Source organism: Trematosphaeria pertusa (assembly GCF_010094035.1).
Source record: "Trematosphaeria pertusa strain CBS 122368 unplaced genomic scaffold BU26scaffold_2, whole genome shotgun sequence".
NCBI classification, from domain to species: domain Eukaryota; kingdom Fungi; phylum Ascomycota; class Dothideomycetes; order Pleosporales; family Trematosphaeriaceae; genus Trematosphaeria; species Trematosphaeria pertusa.
The window spans coordinates 3,496,501-3,510,808 of NW_022987213.1; the positions used below are offsets into that span (position 1 = coordinate 3,496,501).

At 51.8% G+C, this 14,308-nt stretch overlaps 5 protein-coding genes across 5 annotated transcripts; 4 read left to right on the forward strand and 1 right to left on the reverse strand.

Annotated features, from left to right (window-relative positions):
• Positions 1 to 360: 360 nt before the first annotated feature.
• On the reverse strand, positions 361 to 1,153 carry BU26DRAFT_154581 (uncharacterized protein). Its single transcript, XM_033820038.1, has 2 exons — positions 910 to 1,153; positions 361 to 865 (listed from the first exon to the last, which is right to left on the reverse strand). The coding sequence occupies exons 1-2, from the start codon at positions 1,007 to 1,009 to the stop codon at positions 543 to 545; spliced, it is 423 nt and encodes a 140-aa protein (XP_033690366.1). The 5' UTR covers positions 1,010 to 1,153; the 3' UTR covers positions 361 to 542.
• Positions 1,154 to 1,399: 246 nt separating this feature from the next.
• BU26DRAFT_515080 (uncharacterized protein) lies at positions 1,400 to 3,371 on the forward strand. The gene is made up of 3 exons (XM_033827980.1): positions 1,400 to 2,663; positions 2,734 to 2,766; positions 2,819 to 3,371. The coding sequence occupies exons 1-3, from the start codon at positions 1,846 to 1,848 to the stop codon at positions 3,114 to 3,116; spliced, it is 1,149 nt and encodes a 382-aa protein (XP_033690367.1). The 5' UTR covers positions 1,400 to 1,845; the 3' UTR covers positions 3,117 to 3,371.
• Positions 3,372 to 4,419: 1,048 nt separating this feature from the next.
• BU26DRAFT_547322 (uncharacterized protein) lies at positions 4,420 to 7,202 on the forward strand. The gene is made up of 5 exons (XM_033831878.1): positions 4,420 to 5,805; positions 5,869 to 6,174; positions 6,235 to 6,456; positions 6,507 to 6,738; positions 6,794 to 7,202. Exons 1-5 carry the CDS (start codon positions 4,723 to 4,725, stop codon positions 6,847 to 6,849), a joined length of 1,899 nt encoding a protein of 632 aa, XP_033690368.1. The 5' UTR covers positions 4,420 to 4,722; the 3' UTR covers positions 6,850 to 7,202.
• Positions 7,203 to 7,778: 576 nt separating this feature from the next.
• BU26DRAFT_547323 (Nucleotidylyl transferase) lies at positions 7,779 to 10,249 on the forward strand. Its single transcript, XM_033831879.1, has 2 exons — positions 7,779 to 8,196; positions 8,253 to 10,249. The coding sequence occupies exons 1-2, from the start codon at positions 7,912 to 7,914 to the stop codon at positions 9,972 to 9,974; spliced, it is 2,007 nt and encodes a 668-aa protein (XP_033690369.1). The 5' UTR covers positions 7,779 to 7,911; the 3' UTR covers positions 9,975 to 10,249.
• Positions 10,250 to 12,063: 1,814 nt separating this feature from the next.
• Positions 12,064 to 12,260, forward strand: BU26DRAFT_515083 (uncharacterized protein; the record flags this gene model as incomplete). Its single annotated transcript, XM_033827981.1, has 1 exon — positions 12,064 to 12,260. A coding segment is annotated over exon 1 (154 nt), but the record flags the coding sequence as incomplete, so codon positions are not given.
• Positions 12,261 to 14,308: the final 2,048 nt, after the last annotated feature.

Consider the following 14,308-nt stretch of genomic DNA (forward strand, 5'->3'; position numbering starts at 1 on the left):
CGCCTCCCGAAAACATCGTGATCCATAACGTGGAAATGGGATATGCGGCGTCCGTTCGATTCTTCTATGAAACCCCGTCGCGGTACGCTTGAATTTCGAGCAGCTCGCAGATAGCCGGTTGTCCATGTTGTACCGCTGGTTCAGATTCGAAGGAACGGCAAGATCATCGCGGATAGCATGGAAGTCCTGGGAGTCTGAGACACGTGAGGATCCAAACCCACAGAATCGTGTGAGGCTCGCTCGTACCAGGGTGATGTGCTTTGCGCAAGGAGGAGTGGTGCAACGAGAATCGTGAATCCGGTGGTTGTTGCCAGCTTTCAGCCCGCAAGGCGTATTCGAGGAATGAACGTGGGAATCAGTGGTGCGGTCTTCAGGAAGGACAAGGATGGACTATGAGTTCGAACGAAAGGGAACCTGCGCAGCGATTGTTTCTCCAAGAGCTGGCTACTGTGATATACAAATATTCACGTTGGCCGAGCCTCACAGAGATGGGGTGGAGTAAGGGCATCTTTCGAGCTCATCACTGGGCCGTTGTCGCGACGTTATGGCCAGCCGCCACGACGTCCGGCAGCTCCAGGCATGTGTGATGTCCGCATTGGCCGCACCTCTCCTGCGACATCGCATCTTCTCGTGCAATCAGATGCAATCTTGCAAGCCCTTGGGAACACCAGTTGGTTCCAGAGAGAATCTCCAGGGACCAGGGTTGAGGCTGGTAGAGGATCCGCCTGGCGACCTCTGGTCAGCTTTGCGAAGAATGTCATGGGAGAGAGTGTGAATGCGGGCGTGACGAAAACCAAGGCGAGGGGCTGTCTACGAGAGCGATACAATGAGGAACAGTAGGCACGTTGACGCCGCTCTAATATGTGTGCGAGACTTAGCAAACGAGCTTCGGTGGTGCCCGAGACTTATCAAATGAGCTTCGGTGGTGCCCGAGGTACGGTCCGCCGTAGGTCTTCACGGATAGTCTCCGAACGCGTCGGGGCACCCAGAAGCGCAGAAGGAGCTTCATCGGCAGACTAGAGGCTAGGTAAACGACGTGTAAGCACCACGTATACAGTTGAGAGTTGAGGGTGCGACGCCAGTCCTAGGTAACGGTGAGCCGGGCCGAGCAGCGCGGCAGCCGCCTAAAGCTGCTGGGACTGCACAATATATGTGCGTGTAATTTCTCCGCGACCGTTTTAGAGGCAGGGAACGGCTGGAGCGACTGTCTGATTGAGAGGTAAAGAGGGCCGAAATGCGGCCTGTCGATATTGCGTGCAGCGTACATTCCAAGGCTCCCCAGTGTCGCGTGTAGCAGTATGTACTCCGGAGCGAATGACGTGGGTGCCGAGCGCGCTTCTCGAGGGACGCCCACGGATCGTGAAACGCTCCTTGGGTTGCGCAGGACGGTAGCGAGCGCACTAGCTTGTGATCGTTCACCGGTCAAGCGGGGGGAAGGGGAGGGCAATATGTTCTTTGGACTCCCACTCCTCCCCTCCCCTCTCCTCAAGGCTTAAATTGTCTCCCGCCCGATTCCAGGCGCTTTGCAGAGAATTCGAACGACCTCCTAGGACCTTTCGCGCGGAATCTCCTGTCCACCGCTATGCCGTCGCCAAAGTTACACCCTCCATGGCTCCCGCCCCCGAGTAACCAACATTGCTCAATGTCACAAGAAGAACACAGAAGAGACGGCGTTTCGTGCTTGGACGACATCTTGGAGGGCTCCATCGCTAGTTCCCGAACAGAAGAAGTAATCCTGCTGTCGTGGGGGGTGAAGCGGGACCACCACCGTCTTCCGGTCATGTCGTGGAAGCCGTGGCTACCTTAACTACCTGCCAGGCCAGACGAGGCAATGTAGTAAGCGCCATGGAGAGCCCACAGCCGGTTTCGATCCTCCCATGCTCCTCCAGACTATTCTGCGTGACGGACATAAGAGTCAAGCCTGCTCCACTCGGGGCTTTTAGCGAGGGAGCTAGGGCCAATGTTCTCAGCAAATTTCCTCTGCAGCTTAGAAACCCCGAGGCTCACTTCTCCTTGACCGTCGAAAAGCATCTTCGCGCTCGCAGAGTATCCATGAATTGGCGTTACCAGGGTGCGACACAGGAATTGGTTGTAGTTGTTGTGGGCTGGAAGTCGTTGGAAGTCGTTGGGAGTCGTTGGAAGATTTGCGACGAGCAGCTGGAGGAATTGTTTGGCGTATGTTTCGAGAAGAATAGAGGAAAAAGCCCCGTCGTGTTTCTAATGTGCCTGATAGTAGATCGGTCCGAGTTAATCCGCGTTGCCGTCGCATTGCCGTCGCATTGCTGGTTTTCCGCAGCTCTCCTCCACGATTTCCACGAGAACCAACCGGCGACCATCCCTTTCCTCCGCACAGATCGATCACGCGACGCGAATACCACTAGTGGAGGATTCCTTCTGACAAAGAAGTGCTCTGATCGGGGATACGCATTTCGCTTCATGCCTTGGCTTGAAGCGCAGGATCCAGGATATAAATTGGTACTTGCATGCAAATGCATTCTCCGCGCAGCGGCACTTGTAATGCACCCCATTGCGACACTCCTCTCAATGGATGGGCGGGTGCTCTTTACAGCGTTGGCGATGCAAACGACGCACCTGTTGCCCATTGCCCTTTTTTTGATGTTGCCAATTTACCTACTTCGGCGCTGGTTCCTATACAAACTTTGGTGAGGCGTTCGACTTCATCTAATGACCGCTCAGTCTCCTGCTAGACGGCGAATGCTAACGTATTGTTAGGGAAAGAAGAAGTATACATACCACTGGACTTGTGTGAGTGCTGCTGCCTCGTGAATCTGAGGTGGACTTATTCTAAATACTTTAGTGCACCTGCGGCAGTTCTTCCATCCCGCATCGCAATACCACGTGCCCGTCCTGTGGGACTCCCCGTTGTGGCACGTGCCAATTCACAAAAGTTCAAGTTAAATGAAAGGGAAAGAACGAATTATTCCGCGGCATCGAGACGTCTGGAGGCAGGCGTGGATGCGTTACCATTCGCCCGCATTCCTCTCTCCCCCGTTACAGCGTATCCGCTGGCCGAACAAGGAGTTACTGGGTACAGGCGAAGGTTGAAGTCCGGAGGATGGCATCTGATGGCCTTTGTTTGTCGCCACGGATCTTGATGGGGTTGGCTGTAGCCAGTCTCTTGAGCATTACGGCAGACTTGGCCGCGATACAAGCAACCACTTTAAAACCATCCATCTAAACATACCCTTCATCCTGAGGCTCGAGCTTAACGAATGCCCCATGTGCGCGGATACCTCGCCAATCCGCACGACAAGTTCATGATCCAACGCGTCCACCTCCCCTAGTAAGGCGCATGCGCTGTTTTAATCACACAACCAAGGTAAGCAGGCATCAAGCGCCGGAAACCTCGGGTGCACATAAGATGTCTGGGAATAGTTGGTAGGATACTGCGGTAACAGTTCGTATCTCCACTTCGATCCAGCTCAGAGCTTTGGGCTGAAGTAACCAGCACCCGTTTCTAGCTTCCGGTGAGGGTCTTGCTCGGCATATCATTGCAACCGCCGTACGGCAGACCTGGGAGTAAAACCTAGACTACGGTGGATGCGACCACGAGACCTGGTGAGCGCGGCTTCATGCAATTGGTCTTATTAAACGACGAAGCTTCGGTTGCTGCCCTGCATTTCTCAGGTCCTCCATGGACCACGTGACTCGGTTTGCGGAGCCCATCTCTTTAGGCCGCAAAAAGATTTTACAAGGACTTGCACCCCAACGAGGGTCTACGGTAACATCAGTCCAAAGACTAGGGCACGCTTCTAAGCTACTAGGGCCATACGAGACGCTGGTCTCAACGACGCTCTGATAAGTGCCTCATCAAATGCATCACCGCTGATTGATGCATTATGAGCTGGCAGTCCTTCACGCAACACCCACGAATTTATGCATATAGGCCCAACGCCCAGACAAGGCTGAGCCATGCCCCGTCTGTCAGAAATTGTTATTGCTTTATTGACATCCCATTGGTGAGCCGCCCGCCTCACATTTCGCGTAGCGAATAACGAGGATGCTGACCGCGACCGTCTGGGCATGGATCCGCACATGCGATGGCGGGAGTTAATCTGAGTAGCAGTAGCGCTGGCGCAGCGACCACTGCAAAAGGCGCCCCGTGAAACGCCTAGACGCCATCAAGGGCATACAAATCACACTGGACATTGCCCGTACGCCTGCTACAAGGCAATACGACCTCATGAGGGCGTCTGTGCTACGGGCTATGCACAGAATGCTAGCATACACTCAAGGAAATCTTCCTAGAAGTCTTACGAAAGGCGTTGCAAAGTGACTACCACGCAGAGCCTTTGGATCACGCGCAACTTTCCTACGGCCTCTGCGAGTCCCGCTATTGTCCGATAATATCCTCAACGTCTGCTCCTGTCTTTGGGAAGGCAGTTACGACCGTTTTGTCGGATTGCTCACAAGCTTTCACGGTCATTGCCCGATGGGCGGATAGGACGAGTATGAAGCACGTGTACCAAGCCAATCAACAAGAACGTAGTACGCCCCGTATAGCTACTCGAAAACGAAACGCTTACCGTTGTGGAAGACCCTCCGCCTGAGAGACGCTTCCCCCATCCTTGACAGTTATCGATTCCTTTTCGAACGACCTTGGGAAATACCAGTGCCCACTTCGGATTAGTCGACCGATAATCGTCCTTGTGCAAAGAAAACAACAACGCAAGCCAATCTCACCAGCTTCATTACACCATAATGAAATCCGACGACCCAAGCTTCGAAGAGACGAAAAGCCGACGCCGGCTGCCACCTCTTGACGCAAATGCCAAAGAGTGGGATCAATTGTTCTCGGCAGGCCGCGATTTTCATGAAGATGATTCTTCTTATGTCGAAACTCTGAAGAAGGAGTTCAACGTCCTTAGCAGTGATCTTGAGATCTTCTTACGAGACTGTGAGGGGCCGGTACCACTGAGCGGGCTAGAGGAAGTGAGAGAGCTCTGCGAAACTCCATTATCCCGCACCGATGATACCCAAGATGGGGAAGCCCGTTCTGACCCGGGAAAAGCATGGCTCGACGATAGGGAAGCATCCACAGGACATGTCAGAGAGTATCCAAATCGACTCAACGCGGACCAGCTTTTCATGTGCTTGGCGAAGAAGAGATATGGACTGGAGAATCTTCCAAATGCAGATCGACGACTCGTTTACGTAGCAGATCTCGATCCGGACTATATCCTCGCCATCGCAAGAACAGCTCCCTGGTACCAGGTAGGGACGCTGAGAGATGCCATTTGGAAACATGTCGCCCTCCAGACTTCAATTAGGGTTAAGATTCTGCCTTTTAGGTTTCCTATCTTCCGGCTGCAGTTCCAACTTCCGTATTTGGCTTTAAGGCCAATCTATTTGCCTGCATGCCCCATGGACTCCCACAGAGACTTGATAGACGTGTCTTTCTTGGACATTAGGTTGCCCGAGAGACAGAAGAATCGCAAGTTTGGAATCAGAGAGGCGGAAATCTCCTTGGTGATATGCGGTTCTGGTAACAAAAGTTGGACCGCATACGCCTTTGTGGACACCAGGCTCGAAGATAGCGGCAGCCTTCAGGACGAAGATGGGGCCGAGGACGATGATAGCGACGATGACGATGCCATTGATGAGGGCCCTCCTGTCAACCTAGATCCATTTGGCGACGCTGGCGTGGACGAGATTATTGACGCCAACTATCCAACGTGGGATGCGAGAGCTTACTTCCTCCGTGTCGTCAATATCCGGATGCGCCAGGTCCTTGAAGAGTGGCGGTTCCTCGTTCGGCAGACAGAAAAGAGCGTGAAGCGATATGTATGATTTTGGTCTTCCGACATTCCTGTTCTTTCCAATGGCGACAGCTAATCAGAGTACTAGGGGAGGAATCACCGTTTTATCCTTGTGCAAGAACCTTCCGCAGAGAACCCCCGGGACATCAAAATGGCTTTGAATTGGACTGTGCAAGCTTTGGAGGTTTTAAACCGACTCCGATCGCGCCTTTCAATGACCATGAAAGCTTGGGACCGATTTCAATCTCCCGGCGGCGACATCTGCTATTTCTCGGAAATACCCGGTCACTCCAAAAGGTCACTTGAGAGTATCAAAGAGACTTTCCAGGATTTGGAAGATCTTGAACAAACTCTAATACATCTGGATGAGTTTTGTGAGAAATCTAGTAGAATAGTGAGTAACCTCTAGCTTCTAACGTCATGCATGTTTAGGTGGCACACTAACATTGCGCAGCTTCAACTCCAGATGGGTGCCGAGGGCAATCGTCTGAACTTCGAAAGCAACCGTTTGAACTTCGAGAGCCATCAGTTGCACTGCCAAACACATCACCTCAACTTACAGACAAGTGTGCTCAGCCGGGATAATCATCGCCTGAACCTGGAAACCAGCAAGATCGCCTTAGCGAATCATGAAGCGGCTCAGATGACGAGTCGAACCACCCTCTTGAGCCTTGAGGTTTGTATGAGGTCAAAATTAATGCCACTCAAAATGCTGACGAGCAACAGATCAACCAGGTCATGGCCCCAGTTGCCCTGGTGCTTGCATACTTCGGCACCCAGCGAGACATCTTTTCCTTTGAAAGGAATTCAAAGACTTTCGTAATTTGCACCGTCATCATGGTGGTTGCAGTGAGACTCCTTGCTTTCGTCATCAACGGAGTGGGTTCTGCGAAGAGGATCTGCGGCTGGTTGTGGATAGCTCGTGCAAGGCGGACTAGAGCTACTGCTCAGCCTAGCGGTAAGCGTTATCCCTTCACTGATCCAGAGCTGTACCTAGATATTAATGCCTATAGGCGACTCTGACTCTGGTGTTATTGAGCTATCTTCGCGACCGAATGCCGTCGTCTGAGGCTACAGCACACTCGACGCCTGAGGATCGCACTACGATATGCGCAGACGGCCTTCCCTTCCATTGAAAACCCAACTATTAATGCCACTATATCATGACGGCTTACGACGACCTACGATTTCCACGACCTATGATTTCCACGACCTACGACTTATGAGATATGTCCAGCATGAATGCATCTTACGCATGTTGCATTGGTATGGATTTGTTTGGGTATTCTTGCGGAAGCCGCGCTTTTGAGTGGTTATCACTTAGCGATTGCTTGAGCTACCCCATAGTAACGTCTCGTGCGCATGTTGACGAAAGAAGAGATGGTGGATGGAACGGAGCGAGCTTCGATATGCCCATTTACCCCATGCCGTTAAGCAGTTGTGGAGTGCTTCCGCCAAAATTGAGATTATATGCAGCTTTCAACCACCATTGGGTTCCATATGCTCAAGCCCAATTGCGCCTTCATGGCCAACACACTCTTTAGGGGTGTATCATTAGATTCATCGATGACCTTGTTGAGGCTTCGCTGACGTAATTTGTAAATGGCCTTTCAAGCATAGCGCACGTTGACATGTGTACTTTCTGCTCCGATTGATTGTGCCGAACATCTGCAGCCGGCATCATACTTGCTTTGCAACAATGTCCTTGACCAAAGAGTGGACGTTGATTGCGCCTCTGCTCGGTCTGCACTGAATCTAACAAATCGGCGAGAGGAACTCGACGCAGAGAAATAGCCGTTTCGTCTTCATCACGACAGGATTCGAAGGCAGTGCCGAGATACCACAGCTACAGCAATGGCATGCATCTGCAAGTGTCGCTGTAGCCAATACGAGAGCAACACGAAGGCAGACGCCTGACCGACGTGGCGCCCACCCCGCAACGAGGCTGAACGTCAAGATTGGAGGGAAGGCTAAAGACTCTTCAGCCAGGCTGCTGATCTGGTACTATCATTCACACTAATTTGAACAGTGAAGCGGCAGTGTTTCCGACCTCCATGTTCGAGCGCCCTATTTCGTATAGTACTTCTGCGGTCGCGACAACGCACAAGGCTACCGCGGGGCTCGAGAACCCATGGCGACACTTTGCCTTCCGGATCTAGAGCGGGCTCTCAATGCTCTTTCATTAGGCGGCCCCGTTCCTTCGTTCGCCGAAGCGGACGTCTTAGGGAATCCTCTCGATGTCTGTCGCTCATACCTTGCCGGGCTTCTCTGCGACCTCATCGACTGTGATCCCAAAGTCGCTTACAATTCAATACAATGGCCAAACAATATCGATGCTGGAGATTTGGCTATCATCCTCCCGAAGCTCTACCCCGGGGTAAAGCCAGATGAGGCTGCAATCGATCTGATGGCCAAGGTTCGCATCCCCTCTAAGTGTACATGGAGAGGCTTTAGGGCTGATGCGCAGCATAGTTCCCAAAAGAACATCCGCTGTTTCCTCTTCCAGTTCACGAAAGCGTCCATCTACGGTTCTTCCTCAAAACCGAGACGTTCGCCCGTTTGCTGCTCCCATACATACTCGACCGCAAGAGCTCATACGGTACCGATCCTGCGCTTGGGATGCGAGATGCTTCCTCTCCAGAAGGGGCTCGCAAGAAGCTGGTCGTCGAATTCTCTTCCCCAAATATCACGAGCGAACTGCAGGGAAAACACCTTCGGAGTACCGTCCTCGGGGCATTCGTGAGCAGGCTATACGAAAACATGGGATGGGGTGTCACTAGAATCAATTACCTAGGTGACTGGGGGAAGCCTATTGCGCTACTCCAAGTCGGCTTCAACAAATATGGAGATGAAGAAGCCTATCGAGCCGATCCGGTTGGCCACCTCCTCCACGTATACCATCAGATTGAGGAGGAGTTCTTGCCACTGCAGGCCGCCAGTAGGAAAGCTCGCGACGAAGCTGCCAAGACAGGGCAAGACGAAGGAGAGGCACAACTGGAGATAGAGAGTCATGGATTGTTTGCTGAGCGGAACGCGGCCTTCAAGAAGCTGGAGGAGGGAGACGAGGAAGCCGTTGCTTTCTGGAAGCGCGCCCGCGATGCCAACATCGAAAGCTACACCGACTTCTATGCCCGGCTTGGCATAAAGTTCGATAAGTATACTGGCGAATCCCAAGTCAGCCCGGACACCATGACTGAGGTCGAGCAGATGCTGAAGGACAAGGGGATTTGTGAGGAGAGTGGAGGAGCTTGGATCATTCATATGCAGAAGTGTGGACTTAGGGCGGGCACAGCGATCATCCGAGACCGTACTGGAGCAAGCACATACCTACTCCGCGACCTTGCCGCTGTTTTCGAACGTTCGAGGGAGTTCGAATTCGATAAAATGATATACGTCGTCGCGAACGATAACAATAGCAACCACTTCACACAGCTCTTCAAGATCCTGGAAGCTATCGGTATGAAGGAGCTCGCAGAGAAACTTCACCAAGCCAAATTCAGCGACGTCTCCAAGATGGCCGAGAAGCTGGGCAAAGGATATAAGCCTCAAGCGATACTTAACCACTGTGAGGAAGCCATGCTGAATGCGCTGAAGGCGGACGAGGAGAAGGCAACGCCGTTTGGAGTGCCGGGCGAGGCTGCAAAAGCCCTCAGTGTCTCCGCGCTCCTGGGCCAGGAACTCTCTACCCGATCGGTAACCGCGCATGCCTTCGACACCACCACGATGACCCTCTTTAAACCTGGAACGACCCTCGATCTCCAGTACTGGTACGCTAAGCTGTGCTCACTGCTTAAGGAACAGCCTGGTACGGTCGAACTCTCCGAGGACGATTATGACGCTATTCTGCTAGATGAACCAAACAAAGATGAACCAACCAACCTTCTGCGCATCCTAGCCCAGTATCCGGAGGTCACGCATGTCACCTACCACTCGCTAGAGCCTGCTGCCATCATGACATATCTCGCCAGTGTTGTCCAGCAACTGGAAGATTGCGTTGATGACAACGAAGGAGACAAGGAAGAGGGGGATGCGGAGGAAGCAAAACCGGAGAAGCCAGATGCCAGCATCACGCTGGCCCATGCGGTTCTGTATGAGGCAGCCCGCATCGTACTAGAGAACGGGATGAAGCTACTCGGGCTCACTCCCTTCGCAAAGTACGAGCCAGATCGTGCGGATACACCGGTTGCGGAGTGATCGCTCCGAAATATGGGACAATCGCGATCTCCCCACCACATGAAGTTTATCTCTTTGGTCCGTTCAGTTCTTACGCTCGTTCTTCCCGCCCTTTGCGGCAGGACATTTTCAGCTCATGGCTTGGTTCTCGTCCTGTAATTTTCATTCGAGATCGTCTCTATGATATCTTGAATCAGATTGATACATACATCGCTGCAATTTCTTTGATGCTTTAGGAGCAAGGCATGATCTTCACGGATCTGTGGTGCAATAATAATGTCCAATGACTTTTTGTGCCCTCACGAGCTCTTCGGTGTTGTAGGGGGTTGCATGGAGTATAATTCTAATTTTGAAAAGAATGCCTTAGGAAGTTACAAAGAGCTGTTCAATGTAGTTCCATGTAGTTCTCCCGCTCCGAAATCGGACGAAGTGGTGTGTCCAGCCTACCAAGATTCTATGACCAAGGCACATCCCTGCACCCACAAGGCCCAGTTCCAATCTCCGGCATTTGATGCTCATGAAAATATTCTTGAGCTCCTTCCATAATTTCTGGCTTCCATGATGCCGCTCCTGACCTTTCACACTGACCTAATCCTACCGCATTGAAACTTTGAAAAGCTATCCTCATCCTTCATGCACGCATAGAGTATACGCTGAGTGGAACCAAGTCTTCAGATCAACGAATAACACGCAGAGCCCGCTCACGCGACATGTATACAGCGCCCCGATTGGTAGGCCTGGGGTTCCAAGGCTGTTTTCTCCAGGGCTGAGCCTTACGCACGTGCCCGACGAAACAAGTGGTTCGCATAGCACACGAATGACGTGCATTACTCGCGGTGTGTACCCACAGCGCGCGTTGTGCAACGGGGCCACCAGCTTAGTTGTGACACAGATATGTCAAGTACGAAGAGGACGGGAGTCGACGCAAGTTCCTTATTCCTACATAGACATTTAAGGAGTATTGATTTATTTTCAACTCATTCCCATCCAATATCTATTAATGTTATCGCTATCGCCATCGCACTCATCTTTGGACACATCACGTGGTACGCAACGCACACTGCAAACCAAAAAAGAACCGTGGGGCTGCACAAATCAACGCCGGGAGAAGGGCGGCATCGTCGCATGCAGCGCCTGACGCTCCCAGTTGTGGAGATGGTAAGCCTCGCTGTGTCCCGTACTATGTTCTAATCCGCTGACTCCAAAGCAGGCTAAGAAGAAGCATATTTACGTGTGGACATGCGTGCGTTGCCCTCATGGAGGAGCAAGAGGCAGATGTCTCAGATCCAGTTAACTGATTCGGCTAGTGCGCCTGCGGATGTCCATCGATCAATATTCATGTCAATTCCTGCCCACGATGCGACATATCCCGATGCGCTTACTGCAATACGACGCGAGTCCAAGTCCGGAGCGCTGGTTACACGTTCGGTTCGACGGACACTAGTGTCATCGGGCGCCGGGACCACATGGAAAGCGGGCTGGTCCCAGAATACTGTTCAACGACGTCAGATCCTGACAAACACTACGGTTCTCTTACCCCCTATTTTAGGGACATCCCCCTAAGATAGGGCTCTGCAGAGCCCAGATAGGGGCCTCTCTGCTCCGTAGTAATCGATCACGTGAATTTACTCCGTATTCACTGCCAAGCTTCTTCTTCGCTACCCACGCCATATATCAGCCCTCAACATCACCTATTCAGCTCTAGTATATTCAGGGGTAAATCTATTTCCCCGCGTAATAACCCCCTAGAGACGCCCCCAAAGAAGCCCTCAAAGCTTACAATTCACCCTCCTACTACTAGCCCCCCCTCCCTCTACCCTAGCTCCCCCTGCTCTAGCTCTCCTCTACCTAAGGAGGACCTCCGCTAAGCTCCCCACTCTACCCCCTAAAATCTACTAGTAAGGTTCAGGAAAGCTACGTAATTAGGGCCCTCAGCTTTCCCCCTGAATTAGGGGGGAGTAGAACCGTAGTGGTCCCATGCACATGCTACCCGTCCATACTTTTAAGCAACAGCACCTGTCCTCAGTGTGGCCATTCCAGGTGCGATGACTGCCGGACCTGCAAAGTACAGGTCAATATAGACAACAACGCCCCGAAGGGCACGCTCGGAGAGGATGGTGTAGATGGTTGGCGGCTACACCTGGGGCTTGCTCGATGGAGACTTTGTCACCGTCGCCGCAGCAAGCGTAGGTTCGAATCCTGCTCCTCTCAACTTTCGCCTTCAACGCTGCAGAATGTTCGTTGCTGGACAAGGATCCTTCTTCAAAAAGGCAAAGATGGACATGCAGATCAACATAATGAGGGGTACGAGCCTCAGGCACGAAGTCTCCATACCGTCATACTGTTGTCTCTTCCAGACATGGCTAGCATACGCCTCCACTCTATCAGCGCGCCGCTTCCTAGAACATAGAAGAACGGTGTGAGAGGCTTGCACATTACCACATATACGCGTGCCTCTTTCTCGCCTAGGTATCTTAACCACTATTCTCAACGCTGTCTTTAGAAGTATGAGGTGTTGTAGGCGAACTTACCAGAGTGTATATAGACATGTTCGAATCCCTGGCGGCCGCCGACGCGGGTTCAGGCGGGGAGAGGGCTGCTTCCGGACGCGGTCTCCCACATGGTATGTTCTTATGCCCAAAACGATCGTCTTTGAAATTTGTCGAGGCCGTGAATATCTTGAACAGCTGCCGGCGTAACTAAAGCCTATCGATAAGGTAAGCTGCAGGATGAAATACCTTTCGGAATGACCGTGCCTACGTGTCAGAGAACAACAACATCGACTTGTCAGCCTCGCTGAGGAATGGAAGCCCCGCGTGCATGCATCAAGGGGCTGAGTATTAGATATGTGATAGATAGTATAAGAACATGAGCTGTCCAGGTGGTTTCAATAGCCGACTGTGCACCAAGCTGGCCACAAATTTTCCTCTGTATTACACTGATTCTGCGGTGACGGAAGGCTTAACTTCTGTCGTTGCTCAACTTTTGCTGTATTCTTTTCAATTGCGTCTAAGATAAAGCCAGGAACAGGAGTATTACACCACAAGGTGAGTTGGGGGCCTGTTGTGCACTATACTACCTTATTCTCACAGACTTGATCCTGCTATTGCAAAAGAGGCCTCATGATACCCTCTAGACTGCGCTGAATGAAAGACAGAAAAGAAGAGGATACACACTAAGCTTATAGCCTTAGATTGGATGAATGATCAAGAGGAACGAACGGAAGAACTGCCATTAGGTGCATGATGCAAATCCCAATCCGGCATAACGAATAAGGTGGCACATATACTTCGGAGGCGATGAAGACTTGGCAACCTCAGCGCCGTGGCTATCCGACATTCTAAGGTTCGCACGCATTAGCTTGCATACAGGAGAGCGATGTCAATGCAGAAGTGTGCTCACATGTACCATATTCGGGCATATCCACAATGTAGGTAAGGTTCGATCGATCCCCTGACATCAACCAACAGATTTGGTAGATCGCGATTATCGAACCTGGACCTTGGTGATTTGACAGCTGTCGCACCTTCCACAACCGCATTGAGGGCATCTCCCATTCTTATATGGTATAGAAGGGCAACCGCATGTGCACTAGTCTACGTTAGTGGATGGCAGATTTTTGGAGGAAGTACGGTATGTACACATTGCCATACGTAGGCATGTCTTTTCTTCGACTGTTTCCTTTGACCTTAGTATTCTTCGTGGTATACCCATAACGAACGACGGGAGCATCCGAGCGAGGCTTACCAGTGTTTGCATAGGCACATACAGATCATCGGTGAACGTAGATTTAGGTGGAGGCGAGGTAGATCCACTGATGGCGTCGCGAGGCGCACATGGTTCGTCGAAGGGAACACCCTGATGCTCCAAATGCATTTGCGTGCGACCGAGAACGTTCTTCAACTGAGCTTCGATACCAACCCTTAAAAACATCGATGCTCCCGGCTCAATCATCCACACCTTGTGCTGTAGGCTTTTCAAAAGAGGTCTTGGATTGTTCTACACACTGCAGTGTAATTCCTTCGCCCACCGCACCCTTTGAAGGAGTGCGCGAGAGTACCGTCTGACGCAGTGCTTGGGGGCTCGGGGTCGCTGCTGAGAAGAATTATGCGAAGAACAGATATCAAGGGAGCGGCGAAATCTAGTTCGGACAGCGAAACTACGCGCGGAACTAGTCTTCGTTAAAGAGAATCTTGGGACTGGCTATGGGTGTTCCTTACATCGATATAGTGCGCGTTCGGCCTCGGGATCGTGATGAGACAAGACGCCTGGTAAGCTCACTACCTGAATGAGCACTGAGGGTCCAGTGACAACAGTAGTCCGGGTGGAGGAGTGGATCGAAATAAGAATAATGT

What these genes read in the sequence shown, in the direction of transcription:
- BU26DRAFT_154581 (XM_033820038.1), bottom strand. Translation starts at nt 1,009, where the DNA reads ATGAAGCTCCTTCTGCGCTTCTGGGTGCCCCGACGCGTTCGGAGACTA. An exon ending in GCACCACCGAAGCTCATTTG is followed by an intron (nt 866 to 909) that starts ATAAGTCTCGGG and finishes TAAGTCTCGCAC; the next exon opens with ACATATTAGAGCGGCGTCAA.
- BU26DRAFT_515080 (XM_033827980.1), top strand. Translation starts at nt 1,846, where the DNA reads ATGGAGAGCCCACAGCCGGTTTCGATCCTCCCATGCTCCTCCAGACTA. An exon ending in TGGTTCCTATACAAACTTTG is followed by an intron (nt 2,664 to 2,733) that starts GTGAGGCGTTCG and finishes ACGTATTGTTAG; the next exon opens with GGAAAGAAGAAGTATACATA. An exon ending in ATACATACCACTGGACTTGT is followed by an intron (nt 2,767 to 2,818) that starts GTGAGTGCTGCT and finishes TAAATACTTTAG; the next exon opens with TGCACCTGCGGCAGTTCTTC.
- BU26DRAFT_547322 (XM_033831878.1), top strand. Translation starts at nt 4,723, where the DNA reads ATGAAATCCGACGACCCAAGCTTCGAAGAGACGAAAAGCCGACGCCGG. An exon ending in GTGAGAAATCTAGTAGAATA is followed by an intron (nt 6,175 to 6,234) that starts GTGAGTAACCTC and finishes AACATTGCGCAG; the next exon opens with CTTCAACTCCAGATGGGTGC. An exon ending in AGCTACTGCTCAGCCTAGCG is followed by an intron (nt 6,739 to 6,793) that starts GTAAGCGTTATC and finishes TAATGCCTATAG; the next exon opens with GCGACTCTGACTCTGGTGTT.
- BU26DRAFT_547323 (XM_033831879.1), top strand. Translation starts at nt 7,912, where the DNA reads ATGGCGACACTTTGCCTTCCGGATCTAGAGCGGGCTCTCAATGCTCTT. An exon ending in CAATCGATCTGATGGCCAAG is followed by an intron (nt 8,197 to 8,252) that starts GTTCGCATCCCC and finishes TGCGCAGCATAG; the next exon opens with TTCCCAAAAGAACATCCGCT.